At 40.8% G+C, this 18,649-nt stretch overlaps 1 protein-coding gene across 3 annotated transcripts in view; it reads left to right on the top strand.

The window, feature by feature from the left end:
* Positions 1–18,649, top strand: part of ncln (nicalin) — a 49,517-nt gene that overhangs the window by 27,600 nt on the left and 3,268 nt on the right. For all 3 annotated transcript variants that reach the window (XM_073068378.1, XM_073068381.1, XM_073068379.1), the window contains 8 exons: positions 496–599; positions 5,352–5,440; positions 7,596–7,738; positions 8,938–9,116; positions 11,991–12,078; positions 13,379–13,417; positions 14,857–15,020; positions 18,337–18,390. In XM_073068378.1, the coding sequence (XP_072924479.1) occupies positions 496–599; positions 5,352–5,440; positions 7,596–7,738; positions 8,938–9,116; positions 11,991–12,078; positions 13,379–13,417; positions 14,857–15,020; positions 18,337–18,390 (860 nt within the window). The remainder of the gene's footprint in view (positions 1–495; positions 600–5,351; positions 5,441–7,595; positions 7,739–8,937; positions 9,117–11,990; positions 12,079–13,378; positions 13,418–14,856; positions 15,021–18,336; positions 18,391–18,649) is intronic.

Raw genomic sequence — 18,649 nt, forward strand, 5'->3', positions numbered from 1 at the left:
CAGCAGGAATATTAACTACCTTCCCACACATGCCAATTGCATTAGTGTAACTGAAGTAACAGAATATTTTCAAGGTCAGAGTTAGGGGAGGCCTTCATTAAGTTGATCACTTAATGAATCTGTTCAATCATCAAGGCTGACAATGACGAAATACTGAATCAGATGTACCGGGCAATTGTATATTGAAAAGAGGTACTGCATTTCACTGTGCATCTCAGCCTTGATCAACTCTATTCCATGTGGACAGCCTGAGAAAATTGTTACTCAGACAAAAATTAACAACACATAGGAACAATATATCACTCAGGATATTTAAAGCATTAGCATTGAGGCGTCCTAAGGGTAAGTTAACACCTAGACTGGATAAGTTGGGTCATTGGGTAGATAGGGTTGGGATTTGTTGTTCTTGCTTTTTACAGTATATCTTAAAACTAGGATATGGAATTTATTTTTTGCATTATTTTCCATCCCTTGCCCCTTGCTCTAACCTAACAGTGGTTGTCTTATGGTGCCGATTCCAACGGTAGTGGTGTTGCAGCTTTACTGGAACTGGCTAGGCTATTTTCCAAACTCTATACTTACAAGAGGACACATGCTGGGTAAGTGCAAAAATGTCAACAACTAATTTTCTTACATTTTTGGCTCATTTATGTTCTCAATTTATATTGATTTGTCATGTTCAGCGGAATGGAAATCAAAACCTGGGAGAGATTTTTTTACTTCTACTCCACCTAAGTACAATTTATTTAAATAAATTACTTGTATAGACCATAAAACATAGGAGCAGGATTAGGCCATTTGGCCCATCAAGACTGCTCGGCCATTCCATCATGGCTAATTTATTATCCATCTCAGTACCTTTTGTCCTGCCTTCTCCCTGTATCCTTTATCATTCTGACTAATCAAGAACCTGTCAATGTCTGTTTTAAATATACTCAGTGACTTGGCCTCCACAGCCGCCTGTGGCAATGAATACCACAGATTCACTATCCTTTGACTAAAGAAATTCCTCATCTCCGTCCTAACTGGATGCCCCTCTAGTCTGAGGCTGTGCCCTCTAATCGTAGACTCACCCACTTTATGAAACATATTCCCTACATCCCCCTATCCAGACATTTCAATATTTGATAGTTTTCAATGCGATTTCCACCCCCACCCCACCCTCATTCTTCCAAACTCCAGCAAGTACAGGCCCAGAGCCATCAAAAGCTCCTGATGTATTAACACTTGCATTCCCAGAATCTTCCTCATGAACCTCCAGACCATCTCCAATACCAGCACATCTTTTCTAAGATAAGGGGCCTAAAACTGCTTCCAATACTCCCAAGTGTGGTCTGACCAATGTCTTGTAAAGCTTCAGCATTACATCCTTGCTCTTGTATTCTAGTTGTCTCAGAATGAATGCTAGCATTTCATTTGCCTTCCTTACAACCCACTCAACTTGCAAGTTAACCTATGTAGAATCTTGCACAAAGACTCCCAAATCCCTTTGCACCTCTGATTTTTGAATTTTCTCCATGTTTAGAAAATAATATACACCTTTATTCCTTCTACCAAAGTGCATGACTTTACACTTCCCTGCACCTTATTCTGTCTGCCATTTCTTTGTCCATTTTCCAAATCTGTCTGTCCTTCTGCACAACTCCTGCTTCCTTAGCACTAATTTCCCCTCCACCTATTTTCGTATCATCTGCAAACTCAGCCACAAAGTTGTCAATTCCGTCATCCAAATCATTCACATACAACGTGAAAAGAAGCAGTCCCAACACCCAACGCTTGCGGAACACCACTATTCACTCGCAGCCAACCAGAAAAGGCCTCCTTTATTCCCACTCTTTGCCTCCTGCCAGCAGCCAATCTTCTATCTATGCTGTAATACCATGGGCTCTAAGGGCTCTGATCTTGTTAAGCAGCCTCCTTTGCAGCACCTTTCAGAGGCCTTCTGAAAATCCAAGTAAATAACATCCACTGATTCTCCTTTGTCTATCCTACCTGTTGTTTCCTCAAAGAATTCCAACAGATTTTTTTGGGATTGATTTCTCCCTAAGGAAACTATATTGATTTTTACCTATTTTATTATGTCCTTCCAAAGTACCCTGAAATTTCATCCTTAATAATGGGCTCTAACATCTTCCCAATCACTGATGTCAGGCTAACTGGCCTATAAGTTCCTCTCTTCTGCCTCCCTCCCTTCTTAGAGTGGAGTGACATTGCAATTTTCCAATCCTCCAGAACCATCCTAGAATTTGGTGACTCTTGAAAGATCATTACAAACGCCTCCACAATCTCTTCAGCTATCTCTTTCAGAACCCTGGAGTGTAGTTCAGCTGGTCCATGTGATTTATCTATCTTCAGACCTTTCATCTTCCCAAGCACCTTCACCGGAGTAATAACAAAAACACTCATTTCTGCTCCCTGACACATTCAAATTTCTGGCATACTGCTAGTGTCTTCCATAGTGAAAACCGACAAAATATTTATTAAGTTCCTCCACCATTTCTTTGTTCTCCATAATTAACTCTCCGTTATCAATTTCCAGCAATCCGATAATCTGCGCTCGCCTCTTTTTTTTCCACTGTATATATATTTGATAAAATCTTTTGGTGTCCTCTTTTATATTATTGGCACGCTTCCATTTTTTTATTTCATTTTTTTGTCTCCTTATGTTTTTCCTTGCTGCCACCTGTTGATTTTTAAAAGCTTCCCAATCCACTAACTTCCCAAAAATTTTTGCTATATTGTAATACCCTCTCCTTTGGTTTTATACTGTCTTTAACTTCCTTGTCAGCCACGGTTGCCTTATCCTACGCTTTCTGAATTGTCCCCAGAAATTGCAGCCATTGTTGTTCTGCCGTCATCCTTGCTAGTGTCCCCTTCCAATCAATTGTGGCCAGCTCCTCTCTCATGTCACTGTAATTCCCTTTACTCCACTGCAATACTGATACATCTGACTTTCCCCCTCCAACTGCAGGGTGAATTCTATTTATTATAATCACTGCTACCTAAGGGTCCTTTACCTTAAGCTCCCTAATCAAATTTATTTCATTACACAACACCCAATCCAGAATTGCATTTCCACTAGTAGGCTTAACTAAAAACTGCTTTAAAAAGCCATCTCATAAGCATTCTACAAATTCCCTCTTTTGGGATCCAATGCCAACCTGATTTTCCTAATCTACCTGCATATTGAAATATTCCATGACTATCATATTATTGCCCTTTTTACATGCCTTTTTTGTTTCCTGTTGTACCCCACATCCTGGCTACTGTTCAGAGGCCCGTATAAGACTTCAGTTGGGGTATCGTTACCCTTGCACTTTCTTAACTCTACCCACAAGGATTCTACATCTTTCAATCCTATTTCTCCTCTTTCTAAGGATTTGATTTCATTTTTTACCAGCAGAGCCACCCCAGCTCCTCTGCATAATTGCTGGTCCTTTCGATACAAGGTGTATCCTTGGATGTTAAGCTCCTGTTACAAGTAACTTTTATTGTTTCAACTAAAAAGCGTGTAAGTTCATAAACTATCTCCCTGTGTGCACCCTACTAGAATTCCCTGACAGTCAATGAAGAGAAGAAGTATTACCCTGGAAAGGAGTCTACACTGGCCAGGCGTCCCTCGTGGTCCCAATCTCCACCCACGATGGTTGGTCTCTGGCTGCTGGAGAGTTATCGCCCCTGCATATTTGAAGCTCCTGAGTCTTGTACTGTTCCTCATCAATTGAACCATTGGATCTCCATCCCATTGAATCAGGGTCACCTGACCTACCTAGGTCACCTACTTACTGGTCATTGTACTGGGCTTCAACCAACATTGTTTCATGATTCTGCCCAACTCCGCTTGATATTTGTGTCTTTACATTCAGATTGGTCCAAACCAGTTAAATGAGGCAATGAGATTAGATTGCTTCTTTGGTAGGTCTGGCATTTTACATAACAAGTAGCTACTCCTCCGAGGATGGTCTCGGATTTATTGCTCTGATTACATTGTTTAAGAATCAGTCCAGAGTCCACGCCCTTTACGTAACAAATAACTACTTGTTTGAGAATGGTCTCGGGTTTAGAAGATCTTTACCTGAAGCTTCCTTTGTCCACTTTCAGTTGCTCTGATTAGATTAACCAAGAGCAAGAATCAGTTCAGAGCCCACAAAATGGGGGGAAACAAAGAGAACTGGCTTATCTGTTTCCCCTGTCCTTGATTAGACTGTAATTTCTTCTGGCCGACACTCCCAACTATGACCTTCTTTCAGCCATGTCTGAGTGATGTCCACAACGTCATACCTGCCAGTCTCTTCCTTCCCTCCATTCAGGGTGGCAAACAGGCCTTCTAGGTGAGGCAACACTTCACCTGCAAATGTGTTGGGGTCATCTGTTATATCCGATGCTCTTGATGTGGCCTCCTCTTCATTGGTGAGACCAGGTTTAAATTGGGGGGGGACCTCTGATCTTTCTGCCAAAAACAGAATTTCCCAGTGACCAACCATTTTAATGCCTATCCCCATTCCTGTTCAGCATGTCGGTTCATTTGCCTCCTCTCTTAACACAATAAGGCCACTTTCAGAGTGAAAGAGCAACCCTTCGTATTCCAACTTGATGGCTTGAACATCGATTTCCAGTCCCCTCCCCTGCTTCTATTTCCCACACTGGACTCTTACCTCTTCTCTTCATCAACTTATTACCTCCCCATGGTGCCCCTCCTTCCCATTCTCCCATGGTCCCCTCTCTCCTATCAGATTCTTTCTTCTTGTGCTCTTTACCTTTCCCATCCATCTGGCTTCACCTATCACCTTCCATCTAGTCCTTATTCCCCTTCCCACACCTTTTTGTTCCTTTGTCTTCCCCCTTCCTTTCCAGTCCTGAAGAAGGGTCTCGGCCCGAAATGTCGGCTGTTTATCTATTTCCATAGATGCTGCTTGGCATGCTAGGTTCCTCCAGGATTTTGTGTGTTTTGCTTCCCATTCAGAGCTGATCTTATCCATGACAGCAGTAGGGCTATATGAGCACTTGGGTCTAGCAGTTACCAAGTTACTGAGTAGGATAACGGTTTTGCTATTCATTTATGTTAAAAAAAAAATCTAATTGGAATCATGTTCTCTTTGTCCGTGCACGGTTATAGAGAATGTCATGTTATTGGCCCACGTGTGAAAGGGCACACAAATGTTGTTTGCTGTTTCCATTGAGGGGTGGGAATGAAGATAGAGCTGAATTTCACTCCGTCAGCAAAACATTAGAGAACGTTTGGACTTATGGAAATAGAATTTATAAAATCTTGGTCAAGCATTTGGGTATTTATAAATGTGATTTGGTAAAATATTTGCTAAAATATTACTTTCTCTTCAATAATTCTTTAGGTATAATATAATGTTTTTTGTATCGGGTGGTGGAAAATTCAATTATCAGGGCACAAAACGCTGGCTGGAGGATAACCTAGATCATACAGGTAAAGTGTAAGGTTGTATGTCTGTGAATTGGGAAGGGTATCAAGATTCTTCAGAAAAGCTGCAAATCCTACTGAAAATGGAGTTTGTGTTACAGAAGTCAAATTACAATCCTCCTCGTATTAGCTATCCACACTTAAATGCAACAAATACGACAAGCAGTTTTCAATCAACACTATTGCTGCTTATAACGTGGGCTGTTTGGCCATAAACTGTTGTTCAACCAGTAGCTTGCACATCACTAAAATAAAGAAATATAATCATCCATACTTGTATTATATAGCTTGATGCTACATTATCTTTCTATAAATGACCCTGGGGCATTCAGCTGCAGTAAATAAACTATAGGACTACGAAGTGTTGTTAAGTTTCTTTTGGTTAATTGTGTTCTCGTATCAAACTGAGAATTACTTGGATTGAATTTTTAAAAATAAAGCCATCAGTACCTTCCTGCATTGATAAGGATATGGGAGGTTTGCATACTGTAATCAATAAGTTCCATTGCTTATAACGGAACCCTGTTAATTCTGCTAGTGATGCAGGCTGTTGTTTAAATAATGCAAATAGTTGTGCCTTTTATGATGTGGACTTGCAATAAAGCCCCATATTTTTTTTTTAAAAGAACATTTTTTGAGTAACTTTTCAGATGTACTGAAAAAGTGGGGTTCAGTCCTCATGGGGAGTTTGAGGCAGGCAGCATGGGTGTATTGAAGAAGTTAAAAACACACAAGTAAGATGTAAAATGGGGTTAGATTAAAGATAATTACATAAACCCATTGAACTGACTTTATTACTTACATCCTTCGTACACACAAGGAGTAAAAATCTTTACATTATGTCTCCATCCAAATGTGCAATGTGCAATTTATAGTAATTTATAATCAATGTATGTACGACAGGATAGTCAGTAAAACATAGAAATACAGTTGTGTCAGCATGAGTTAAGCAGTCTGTTGGCCTGGTGGAAGAAGCTGTCCCAGAACCTGTTGATCCTGGCTTTTATGCTGCGGTTCCGTTTCCTGGATGGTAGCAGCTGGAACAGCTTGTGGTTAGGGTGATTTGGTTCCCCAATGATCCTTCGGGCCCTTTTTGCATACCTATCTTTGTAAATGTCCTGAATAGTTGGGAAGTTCACATCTACAGGTGCACTGGGCTGTCCGCACCACTCTCTGCAGAGTCTTGCGATTGAGGAAGGTGATGTTTATGCCAAGGAACTTAAAGCTGTTCACCCTCTCAACCCCAGATCCATTGATGTCAATAGGACCTAGTCTGTTTCCATTCCTCCTATAACCCACAACCAGCTCCTGTATTTTTGCAACATTGAGGGAGAGGTTGTTTTCTTGACGCCACTGTGTCAGGATGATGACTTCCTCTCTGCAGGCTGCCTCATTATCATTTGAGATTGGGCCTATCAGTGTAGTTTCGTCAGCAAATTTAATTAGAATATTGGACCTGTGGGTGGCGACACAGTCATGGGTATACAGAGAGTAAAGGAGGGGGCTTTGTACAGAGCCCTGAGGGTCTCCTGTATTGAGGGTTAGGGGGCAGAAGTGAGGGAGCCCACTCTTACCACCTGCCGGCGATCTGACAGGAAGTCCAGGATCCAGCTACACAAGGCAGGGTGAAGGCCAAGGTCTCTGAACTTCTTAATGAGCCTGGATGGAATTATGGTGTTGAATGCGGAACTATAGTCCAAGAGCAGCATTCTCATATAAGCATCCCTCTTCTCCAGATATGTAAGGACATTGTGCAGAGCTGTGGCTATTGCATCATCTGTTGATCAATTGTGGTGGGTCCAGTGTGGGTGGCAGCATGCTGCAGATGCAGTCCTTGACCAGCCTCTCAAAGCATTTGCTTATTATTGAGATGAGTGTGACAGGACACCAGTCGTTCAGACATGTTACCTTAGTCTTTTTAGGTACAGGAACAATGGTGGATGTTTTGAAGCAGGAGGGCACTCTACACTGGGAGAGGGAGAGATTTAAAAATGTCTGTAAGCACTCCTGGGGACCTAACTCCATGTTTTATGCATTGTACAATTATATGATACCATGTACCAGTTAAAATGACTTGTATTTGCCTTTTGGGAGACGATAAAGGTGTTTATCGATGTGTAAATTTGGCTGTAAACTTGTGATTGGGCACCATGTTTTCCAGATTCGAGCCTTCTTCAGGATAATGTTGCTTTTGTCTTGTGCCTTGACACATTGGGTGGCAGTGATGATAGCCTGTATCTCCATGTTTCAAAGCCGCCTAAAGAAGCCACGCCCCAACATGCATTCTTGAAGGAGCTAGAAACAGTAAGTGCATATTACCTCATTGTCAAGGTTCCCAGAGAATTTGAAGTTCTAACAAATTGTAACATGTAGCAGTAGATCAAATTAAAAATGCTGGAAACACTTGACAGATCTGTCAAAAGAGAGTGGAGCTAACATTTCAGATTGAACATTCTTTGCTAGAACTAGAAAAGTGATAAAGTGAGTTGATTATAGGTTAGAGAGGGATGGATGGGACAAAGAGAGTATCTGATCTGCTGCCAGAATTGTCATGGTGATGCACTATTTATAATGCCGTCTGGTTGATAGATTAATGAAAAAGTTAGCAAGAGTGAAAACAGAGGGACATAGAAGTCAAATGTAGGTAAAACTGTTTCAGATATCAAACCTAAAAAGAAAATATTTAAAATGCCCAGCAGATTAAGTATTATCTGCAGATAGAGGAAACCTGGGATAATATTACAATAAACTTTGTAGGAAAACTGGCTAGTTCTGAAACAACAAAGGCAGTTAACTGAAACAGGTTAATTTGATATTGAGTCACAAAGGCTGCAGTGAACCAGAAAGTAGGTGAGGTGCTCTTAATCATGCTTGTGTTGGAATTTGTTGAAACAGTTCAGAAGACCTTAAAAGGATGGATCAGAGTGAGAATAGGATGAAGAATTAAAGTGAAGGGGGACTAGAAGCTCAGGGTCTTACTAGTAGTCTGTACAAAGGAATTCTGCAAAACACTTGTCCAGATTACATTTGGTATTTACAGTGAGGAGACCACATCAGATATAATGCAGTGTTCTGAAAAAAGTGCAAGTGAATTGCTGGGTCACAAGTTACAGCATTTTCTCTTTGAACTCATCCTTCACACCATCCTGGAATCCAAATACACCTTTTGGGTGAGGCAACAATTAATACCCATAATTAAAAGGAAAAAAATCTGCATTTATTAAAACTCAGACTGAGGAGCACTGCGGTGTGGCATGTACCAGTTGAATCAATCTCTATAGTTTTGGGTTACAGCACCCTAAATTAATGTTCTCGATTACCATTCATTAGTTCTTCACCTCCACCTAACCACAAGGTTGGGTTGGTGTGTATGGAGCACGTGAGTTAACATGGAAGTTGGAGCTAGTCCTTGCGTGTCAAGGAAAGATTGCATAGTTAAGTATCTGAACTATAAGATTAATTACTTGTTGAAAATCTGAACCATTTTGAATCTTAAAATGCAGGTGACCTCCAACAGGTTTCCAGAAGTCAAATTCTCTATGATCCATAAAAAAATCAACTTGGCAGAGGACATGTTGGCCTGGGAGCATGAGCGATTTGGGATTCGCCGATTACCAGCATTCACAGTATCCCGCTTAGAAAGCCATAGAAACAGCTTGCGAACCAGTATTATGGACATGAGGTGAGATTCATAACTGCTGCTTCGGTTATTTTGCTTGGTGTGTTTTATTAGAATGTTTGAGGGTCCATTGTATGTTTCCAAAACAACCAGAAAAACAACAAAAGTCCTAACTTTTTGCACTTGTTGCCTGTAAAGTAATAGGTAGATTCATTTTTCCCACTTCCAGCTTCTTACAACAACTTGCATTTATTTGAAAAAATTAAATTAGCCAAATTGTCAAAGAAGTTTTACTAGAGCATCCTCGTGCTGAATTTGTCCCAAGCCACTTCAATAGATCTCAATACTACGTTGACTTCCAATTTATCATCAGTCAAAATTATCTCAAATCCCATAAACTTCAAGCCAGCAAATAAATGGGGTAGAAGCAAATTACTGTGGATGCTGGAAATCTGAAGTAAAAATAATTAAGAAGTAAAGCTCAACCACTAATATATATGTATATCTAGTGTGACTAAGACTTTTGCATAGTTCTATATCTGTCAACATGGAATGGAGAGCGAGTTTGTAAATCTGGCAGGAGCAAAGAATGTTGGAAATGGCGAGGGTGGAGTATTGGACATGTGGCAGAGAAGGAGTGCCAGGAACGGGGGGGAGGTTAGCGCAGGTGCAGACACACACCCAACCCTGAGATACTGGGCAAGGTCATTTGATTCCAAACAGTTGGTTTATTGATTATTACAGAGTCTCTCTCTGGTGCTTCCTGCACCCTGCCCTCTTCCTTCCCCTTTTCCCATCCGTGATTCCTCTCTCCCTGGCCCCTTCCCATTCTCAGTCCACAACAGAGACCCATATCAGAATCAGGTTTATCATCATTCACTTAAGTCATGAAACCTATTCTTTTTTACTGCAGCAGTACAGTGCAATACATAAAACATAAAAGTCTTCAGCACCCTCGCTATATATATGTCCGCTTAAGACTTTTGCACATTACTGTAATGTGAATCAGCACCCACATGGAATATTGAGTTTTCAGTCCGTCCCTCCCCCACCCCACCAGGTCTTAGTGATACAACAGTATCAATCCCTGCATTTATTGAAGCATTAAGTTAATCAATCATAAGAATCCATTTAAAAGGTACTTGTGCAGGTACATGGATAGCAAGGGTTCAGAAAATTAAGGGTCAATTGCAGGCAAATGGGACCAGCTTAGATGGGAATTGTTGTTGGCTTGGACCACTTAGACCAAAGAGCCTAGTTCCATGTTGTATGACTCTATAACTGGTTAGAGTCCTTGCATTGAAGTTGATGTAACTTAGCTTGGAATTCCCTTGTTGTGCATTTGCCTGCTGACAACTGAGCTTAAAGCTGTTTCACTTCTAGGTGATTCTATTTCCCCAGCCAAGCATTTGCTCTGAGCCTCACACCCTGCCAACTTAGATTAATAGTGCTTGTAAACCACCCTGCAAAAATATTGCAACATTAAGGTTAAGGTGTAACCCATCTCTCATGTATAGGTCCCATCTTTCCCAGAAATGGTCCCAGTAATCCAGGAACCAGAAGCCTGTTCTCTTGCACCATCCCTTCAGCCACACATTCATTTCACCAATCCTATTCCTATTCTCGTGAGTTCCACGCACTGGAGGCAATCCAGGAATTCCACTCTTTAAACAAAACCAGAATTAGCTTTATTATCCTTGATGTATGTCATGAGATTACCGGCAGTTTTGTGGCAGCAGTGCAGTGCCTGACATCAAAAATTATTAAAAATTACAAAAAGAAATAAATTAATTAGTGTGAAGAGGATTTATGAGATGGTGTTCATGGATTGTTCAGAAATCTGATGACAGAAGGGAAGAAACTGTTCCTAAAATGATTGCTTAGCTTCCTGAACTCTTGTTGTAAGATATCATCCCTTACCTTTGTCATTAGTACTTACATGCAGCATTTTCTTCCTTCAGAAAGGCCTGCAGTTGCTTCAGACATCCTTGACCCTAGCACCAGAGTAGCCACAAAAGCAACTACCTCTTCTGCGCATCACAGCATCCCCTCTTCCAGTTCTGTTCCCACCTTTCTGTGCAGCAGTGCATTCTGTGGCCACACCACAAGTTTGGCCATTAAGTTAATATTTTGATTTCTCTGCAATTTGTTAAATTGTGCTTGAATTTTGTTTTAATTTAAATTAAAGTGACCCTGCTTCTCTGGTTGTCCGAGTAAATTAGGGGAACGCTGTGCAGTGTGACTCACTGATTAGTCCAATAGCAAACTTGCAGGGGAGCAGGAAAAGGTCATAGAGGGTTAATCACTGACAAATTGTTTGAATATCCAACTGAATATGCAAATTCCCCATTCTAAACTCATGGAACTTCCTTTTTGGAATTGGTTGCTGGTTTAATAAAGATATCCATGCAAAATCCTGAAGACCCTGCTAACCAAAAGCTTATATAATTGTTTGAAAGCAGTCGTTGCATAGATTCCCTAAATAAGGAAACCTGTTCTTATCTAGAAAGGGTGCCCTTTCCTCTATATTATGGCAATGTTGCACTGGGGGAGAAGCCTGAGAGGAGAATGGGTTATAAAACTGAAACTTATAAGATTGCAATGGGGGAAAGAAATGAAAATAAATTGCTGAGTGGAAGTGAATGATTCAAATCATACCTTGTATGAATAGTCAATTTATGTGCACTTTTGTGGATATTTGCTCCCAAATGTTAAGTGTGGTACTGGAGGGAGGGAAAAATGAAAAATTCGAGGAAGATTATTGAAACATGTCTTAATGAATTTGAGACGGATGATAGAGAGGACTAAAGAAAAGACATTAGAACACAGTACTGACCTATCCAAAAATAAATAGGGATTTGCCCCTCAAATGCTGGCAGCAGGCATTCTCTGTGTCTTGTAACGAATGTAAAGTGTTCTTTGTCCTCTCGAATTTAGGTCACAAATCAATATTCAGAAGCTGTGTCGCAATACCAAAGTAATTGCTGAGGCACTGGCACGAGTAATTTACAACTTAACAGAGAAGGTACAGGTGTTTTAATTTCTTTAATTTTTACTTTTTGCAATTTATTGCAGAAAAATGTATTTCTTTTAATGAAATGACATAACATGCTCCTTGGTTGGGAGGATTTGCTTTTCCGTTGGGTTATGCACCCGTTCATGAATGCCTGAAATAAAAGGTGTCCCTTGATATGAAATTCCCCTGTATTCTGCAGTGAAGTACTAGAATACAACCTCCTACCTATAATTTTACCCCATTGTGTAACCTACTTCAGTCAAACATTAGGGAAATGCATTTGCTTAAAGGGAAAAGGGGGTGTCAGAAATGCTTTGCTACTACCCTGGGTTTCCTTCCAAACCCTCTTATAAAGCTACTTACTGGACCTCCTACCCACCCCACCCCCTTCTTCTTTGTTCCTTTTAATAATAGTGTACTTTAATCTTTTGATTAATGCCTGTTTCACCTCTCTTGGATGAATATCCGTGATTTAAATTAGTCAAGTTGCTGCTGTTGCTTCAGTTTCTCCACTTAATGGCTTGATGCATGTGCTCAGAATTGGAATAATTTCCAGGCCCATCTCTGGGATGTTTCTGAACACTCCAAAGAGCATATAAACATGGAGATGGTATGGGCACAAGTAGAAGCGTTTTTAGTGAAAAGGAGGCAAAATTCAACCAGTACCTATTCATTTAAAAGTTATTCTGATGCTGTTCTGTAAGAATTTTGGGGCCTTCCCTGGGTACTTGGGTTCTCTCCCACAGTCCAAAGACATAACGGGGTAGGTTAATTGGTCACTGTAAATTGTCCTGCGATGAAATTAAGGTTACTCAGGGTTGTGGGGTTGTTGGGGCAATGTGGCTTAAAGGGCTGGTAGAGCTTACTGTGTACTTTATCACTAAATAAATAAATAGATTGGAAAAAGCATGAAGTGTTCTAACTGAATTTTACCCTGTCTTTTCCTTTGGGAGGCAATGGAGGTATTGGATAGATTTTTGGATGTTTGAGGAATCGATGTAGATGAGGATAAAGTGTGAAAATGTTGGTTTTAAAAGTCAGCCATCAAGCAGGGTCAAGGGTCCAAAAAGCCTGTTCCTGCTCCAATTAACTTCTAACTTCTTTCTTAAATACATTCTCTCTGAAGTGCAATAAACTTGTACCGGTTTTCAGACCCAGATACATATCGCAGCTTGAGTGATTAGGCCACTAAAGACACAAGTTGAATGAGGAGGTAATCATTAGTGAAGAGTGCAGGCTTGTGTAGTTCCAGAGGTGTCTTGTTTTCCTGATTAATTTTTAGAGTTTTCTGTTTGTTTCCATTTTGTAGGGTGCCCCAGAGGACCTGCAAATCTTCACAGAACAAATGGTAAGCAGAAAGCATTTCTGTAACATTCACACTTATCTCTCTTCAAAAAAGAAATCCCAGTTACTGCTTCTCACTTTTGAATTGCTTGGTAGCTACAGTGAGTCTATATCAAGGGAATAGAAATAATGTTCTATATTAATGTACAAGAAGAGAATGAAGTTGGTGTTGATGTCCCAAACCATTAGTATCAGCTTTTGTGAAAACTAACCAACCATGGATATTATTTGAAACTTTCTCCCATTGTCTTTTAGCTTTTACTGAGTCATAGAGCACATAAACAGGCCTCTTGGTCCACTGATCTTGTGGTGACTATCGAGCTTCCATCTACACTAATCCAACTTTTATTTTTTGCAAATCCGCTTCTATTGGAGTTCTGCCCCACCCCCTAGAGATCCTATCACTTGCCTGCATTCTAAGGGCATTTTAACAGTGGCCATTTAATCTGCCAATCTGTGTGCATTGGGGATGTGGGTAGAAACTGGAGTACCTAGGCAACGTGGAGAATATGCAAGCTCCAGGATTGAACCTGGCACTCTGGTGCCAAGGCAGCTGCTCTCTAAACTCTCTCTCACTGAACTGCCCTAAATTCTTTAATCCATCAGGGCTTTTTATTTATCCTAAGATATAATGCTTCATACTTCTCACTATTAAATTTTATTTGCCACTAATTTGACCGTGGTATGTTATCTAATGGTATCGACACTGAAGTATATAACCTAGATCAATTTGATAACCTTGGTCAACGGGATTAAAGCCTGGCTGCCTCTAGATTCAATGGAGCCCACCACATTTGTTGGATTCATGTAAAGTCAGGCGTGATCAGTTCTCAAGTTCTGATCTGGTTCAGAATGGCTGTGGTCAGGTTTTAATCAGCTGCCCAAGCAGCCTCCTTGAAAAGGGATCATTTTTTAGGAGCAATCTAAAAGAAAAAAGAGTGGAAACATCTCTGAAACCTCTGTCTCTGTACCAGAGCTCTGAGCTGGAGGAACCAAAGCAGCGAATGACATTGCTGAAGTTAGTCATTTCAGATCAGTCAAACGCCAAAACTAGAGAAGCATGAGGAACAATTGTAGTGCTGGAAGGGATTTTGGAAGGAGAGGTGGCAAGGCCAGAACTGATTGTAAAAAGAGTGATCATTTTTAAATGGAGGCTTTGTCTAAACAGTGCAGGACAAAAGTAAAGTGTGAATATTGTTTTGTGAGGGTTAGAATTAGCTCATCTTTAGAAGTTAAAATGAAGGGATTGAGTTGAATCTGCTTTTCAGCTCGTTTCCTGGTGTTTGTGAGCCTTGACCTGTTAAAAGTATCACTCTTAACCAGCAGTAATTCACTATTCAAATTCTAGCATGCTTGACAACTTAAAATCAAGCACAAAAAAAGAAAGGACATACTCCAAAAGTGCTTGCAACTCATTGTTGGTTTCTTTTTTTCCTAATTCAGCAACTACAAGAGGACCAGCTGTCATCAGTACTTGACTGGCTAACAGCACAGCCAAGAGCAGCACAGCTCATCGATAAGGATAGCACCCTGATCTCCACATTGGAGTATTACATGAATCGATACTTGAAAGATGTCAAGCGTCATTATGTGAAGGCAGACAAAAGGTACTCTCTAGTTTTTATTAAGTTACCGTATCAGTAGGACAGGTTCCATGTAGTCGGAGATGTCGAGCACCTCTGCACCATCCACCACAAGCAGGACTTCCCATTGACCAAACCTTTTAATTCTGATTCCCATTCCCATTCCAACAAGTTGGTCCATGACCTCCTTTTGTGCCAAGATGTGGCCACCTTGAGGGTGGAGGAACAACACCTCATATTCCACCAACCTGATGGCATAAATATCTATTTCTCCTTCCAGCCAGCAATTACCCTGCCCTCCCCCCTCCCATTCCTTCCCCACTCTGACCTTGTACTGCTTCTCACCTGACTATTACTTCCCCCGTCCCTTCCTTTTCCCTTTCTCCTATGGTGCACTCTCCTCTCCTATCAGATTCCTTCTTCTCCAGTCCTTGACCTTTCCCACCCACCTGTCTTCACCCATCACCTTTCAGCTAGCCTCCTTCCCATTCCCCCCCCCCGCACACCTCTTTATTATGGCGTCTTTCCCCCTTTCCTTCTCAGCCCAAAACATCGACCATCTGTTCATTTCCGTAGATGCTGCCTGATCTGCTAGGTTCCTCCAACATTTTGTGTGTGTGTGTTGCTTTGGATTTCCAGTAACTGCAGATTCTCTCTTGTCCAAGTACTGTCAATGGCCTCCACAATCCTTGACCTAAGTGTATCACCAAAGTTGGCACAATAGTACCTTGCTAAGTGACCACACTTTCTTGATACATCAAGGTCTTAACTGCCAGATGAAGTTCTGTTTACTCTCAGTTGTGGATGAATTTTAAACTTCTGTTGCATAACCCCTGTTGCCCTGGGATTGAGTGGTTTATTATGCCAGTATAAAGGACACTTCTCCACTATTGCTCCCTGGCTCTAAGATTAACAACAATCTGATTAAGGACAACAGTTTGCCTTTTTAAAGGGCATTGGATAATCAGATGACTGTTTGCAACAATTCACTAGCTTTGTTTCTGATGAGCATTACTTCTGCAATTCCAGGTATATTTCATTTGCAGTTTAGATTCTCAAGCAGTTGTGCAATTTGAACTACTACTTCTGAATCATTACACAGGGACATGAGAGAATAGAGTAGACTGCCTCAAACTCTTCAAAGCTGCCCCACCAGTCAATATGATCATGGCTAATCTATGCTGGGCTCAACAAATCTTATGTGCCTGTTCCCCAAAACCCTCAATTCCTCGATCTTTCAAAGATTTATCTCTCTCCACCTTAACAGACTACGTGACATGACATGACAGTTTAAGGTGGCCCTGGTGAAACACAGCGACACCTTACTGGCAGCATACAAAACTACAAATTACTCTTAATCATACTTTTTCTTAACAATGATCGCTGCAATCAATAGCCTGTAACTTCCCTTTCAGAGTTGAGCTTTTGAACCGCCGGCATGACCTGGCATTTTTGCAGTGTGAACTGAAGTCTTGAAGCTGCAGGGTGATTGTGGTATGACGTGTGGGGTGAATCGAGGCAGTGGAACAAGCTGATGTTTGCCCATTGCTGGAGTGGACTTGGAACCAATTTGAAGCAGCAGATCAGAGATGAGGCAGAGTCAAGGCGGCAGGTCCCGGGCCCAATAGCAAGGAACGAGCTGATGTTTGGCCAACTTAAGCGCTGGGCCAGAGCAGAAAGGTCAGGGTGTCAGAACTGGAAGCGAGTGACAAGCCAGCGTCCGTGCTGAACTGAGACTGTAGCCTGCAATAACGGGTTCTTGGACCTGCTGCAGTGGTGATTGGCGTTGTAGCTGTGAACTCACTTTCGTGAACGGAAGGTTATTTGCTTACTTTTTTATTGTTTGCACGATGAGTTCTGTACTTTTTTTTGTACATTGGGTGTTTGACAATCCTTATTTAGTGGATTCTATTGAGTTTCTTTGCTTTATGGTTGCCGGTAAGGAGACAAATCTCAGTTGTATATTAGATACATAATTTAATAATAAATGTACTTTGAATTATGTCTAATAATCTGGCATCTACCCTCTGAAGAGCATAATTTCCAGATTCATTTTTTTCTTGCTGGGAAGAAATTTCTATTCATCTCAGTTTTATATGACTGGTCCCATCCCCTTGTTTGTGACTCTTGCATTGCTGAAAATATCTTAACATCTACTCTGTCAATTCCTCTTAGGATCTTGTATGTTTGAATAAAATCTCCTCTCATTCTTAACTCCCAAGAAATACTGACCCAAATGGTTTAGCTTATCTTAACAGGACAGCTCTTTCATCACAGGAATTAGCATGTGAATTTCCTTTGGACTTGTCACTAGTCCAGGTTACTAAAGTCTGGACCATCTACAAAATGTACTACTGATTCTCACCTTGGCTACTTTGGCAGTGCTTCCCAACCTTGTGATCCCTATCACTGGGAAGGGGAAAGGCTTCAGATGAGATTCATACACAAAATGCTGGAAGACCTCAGTATCTATGGAGGGAAGAAGCAGTCACCGTTTCAGGAGGAGACCCTTCCTCAGGACATAAGAGAATGCTAGCGCTTGCGGACTCTCTAATTCACGCACCATTGTGACTTAGAAATGTACCTCACTCCTTCACTGGTGCAGGATCTACAGTAAATCCTGGAATTGGCTACCCAGCAGCACAGTGCATTTACCTTCACTAAAAGGGCTATAAATATTCAAAAAATGATTCACTGTCGGTTTCTCAAAGCCTATTAAGAATGAGTAATAAATTTTGGTTTTAGCAAAAAACTGCCAAGATTCTGTGAACATGGATATATTTTTTTTCATTGGTGCAGTAAAGTAGTTGTGTGCTCCCTCAACATGAGTGCTAAAGATTTCTCGGCACTACTAAAGCTGTTAGAAACATAGAAAATCTGCAACACAATACAGGCCCTTTGGCCCACAGTGCTGTGCCAAACATGTACTTACTTTAGAAATTACCTAGGGTTACCAATAGCATTTTTCTAAGCTCCATGTCTCTTAAAAGACCATATTGTTCTGTGTCCTGGATGCTATTGATTAATACTTAAGATGGTTGAAAGAAGTTGCCACATAAATTGAGCTACTTTCTTTAAAAGATGCCTTCAAGCAAATGGGGTAACCATGGCAGCAGATTGAATTTACTTACACCTACCTCCATCGCAAAATTAAATTGTTCCACAAAATTCAGCTAAATATAGGTAACAGTATATGTAGACGGCTGGGATCAATCCTAATGGGTCTAAAAATCTGTGTGTTTTTTTTTCCTTTTGAAGCTGGATGTTAACTTGCAAGTCAGCCAAGTTTTTTAAAGTTCAATTGGAATGGTTGATTAAATCATTTTATGTTGATTTGCAGAGATCCAGAATTTCTCTTCTACGATCAACTGAAGCAAACCATGAACGCATACAGGTACAGAACACAGTCCAGAAGTCATTACTACTTTGATCCAGTGCATGGCCATACTGAAAACATGGTACCCAGGTTTAGAAACTCCCCATCATAGCAGGTTGGGACGACTAGTGGAAAGAAGTGGATTTGTGTGTTTGGGTTGGAAAAGTCTGTATGAATTATTAGTGCTGATTATTAGGTCAGAACTAATAATTATTACTAAAGACATCTGTGTGGATGTTGCGTGAATACTAGATCAGGTTCAGCTGTGACGTTATCC

Source organism: Hemitrygon akajei, chromosome 16 (genome assembly GCF_048418815.1).
Source record: "Hemitrygon akajei chromosome 16, sHemAka1.3, whole genome shotgun sequence".
In the NCBI taxonomy this organism is placed as follows: domain Eukaryota; kingdom Metazoa; phylum Chordata; class Chondrichthyes; order Myliobatiformes; family Dasyatidae; genus Hemitrygon; species Hemitrygon akajei.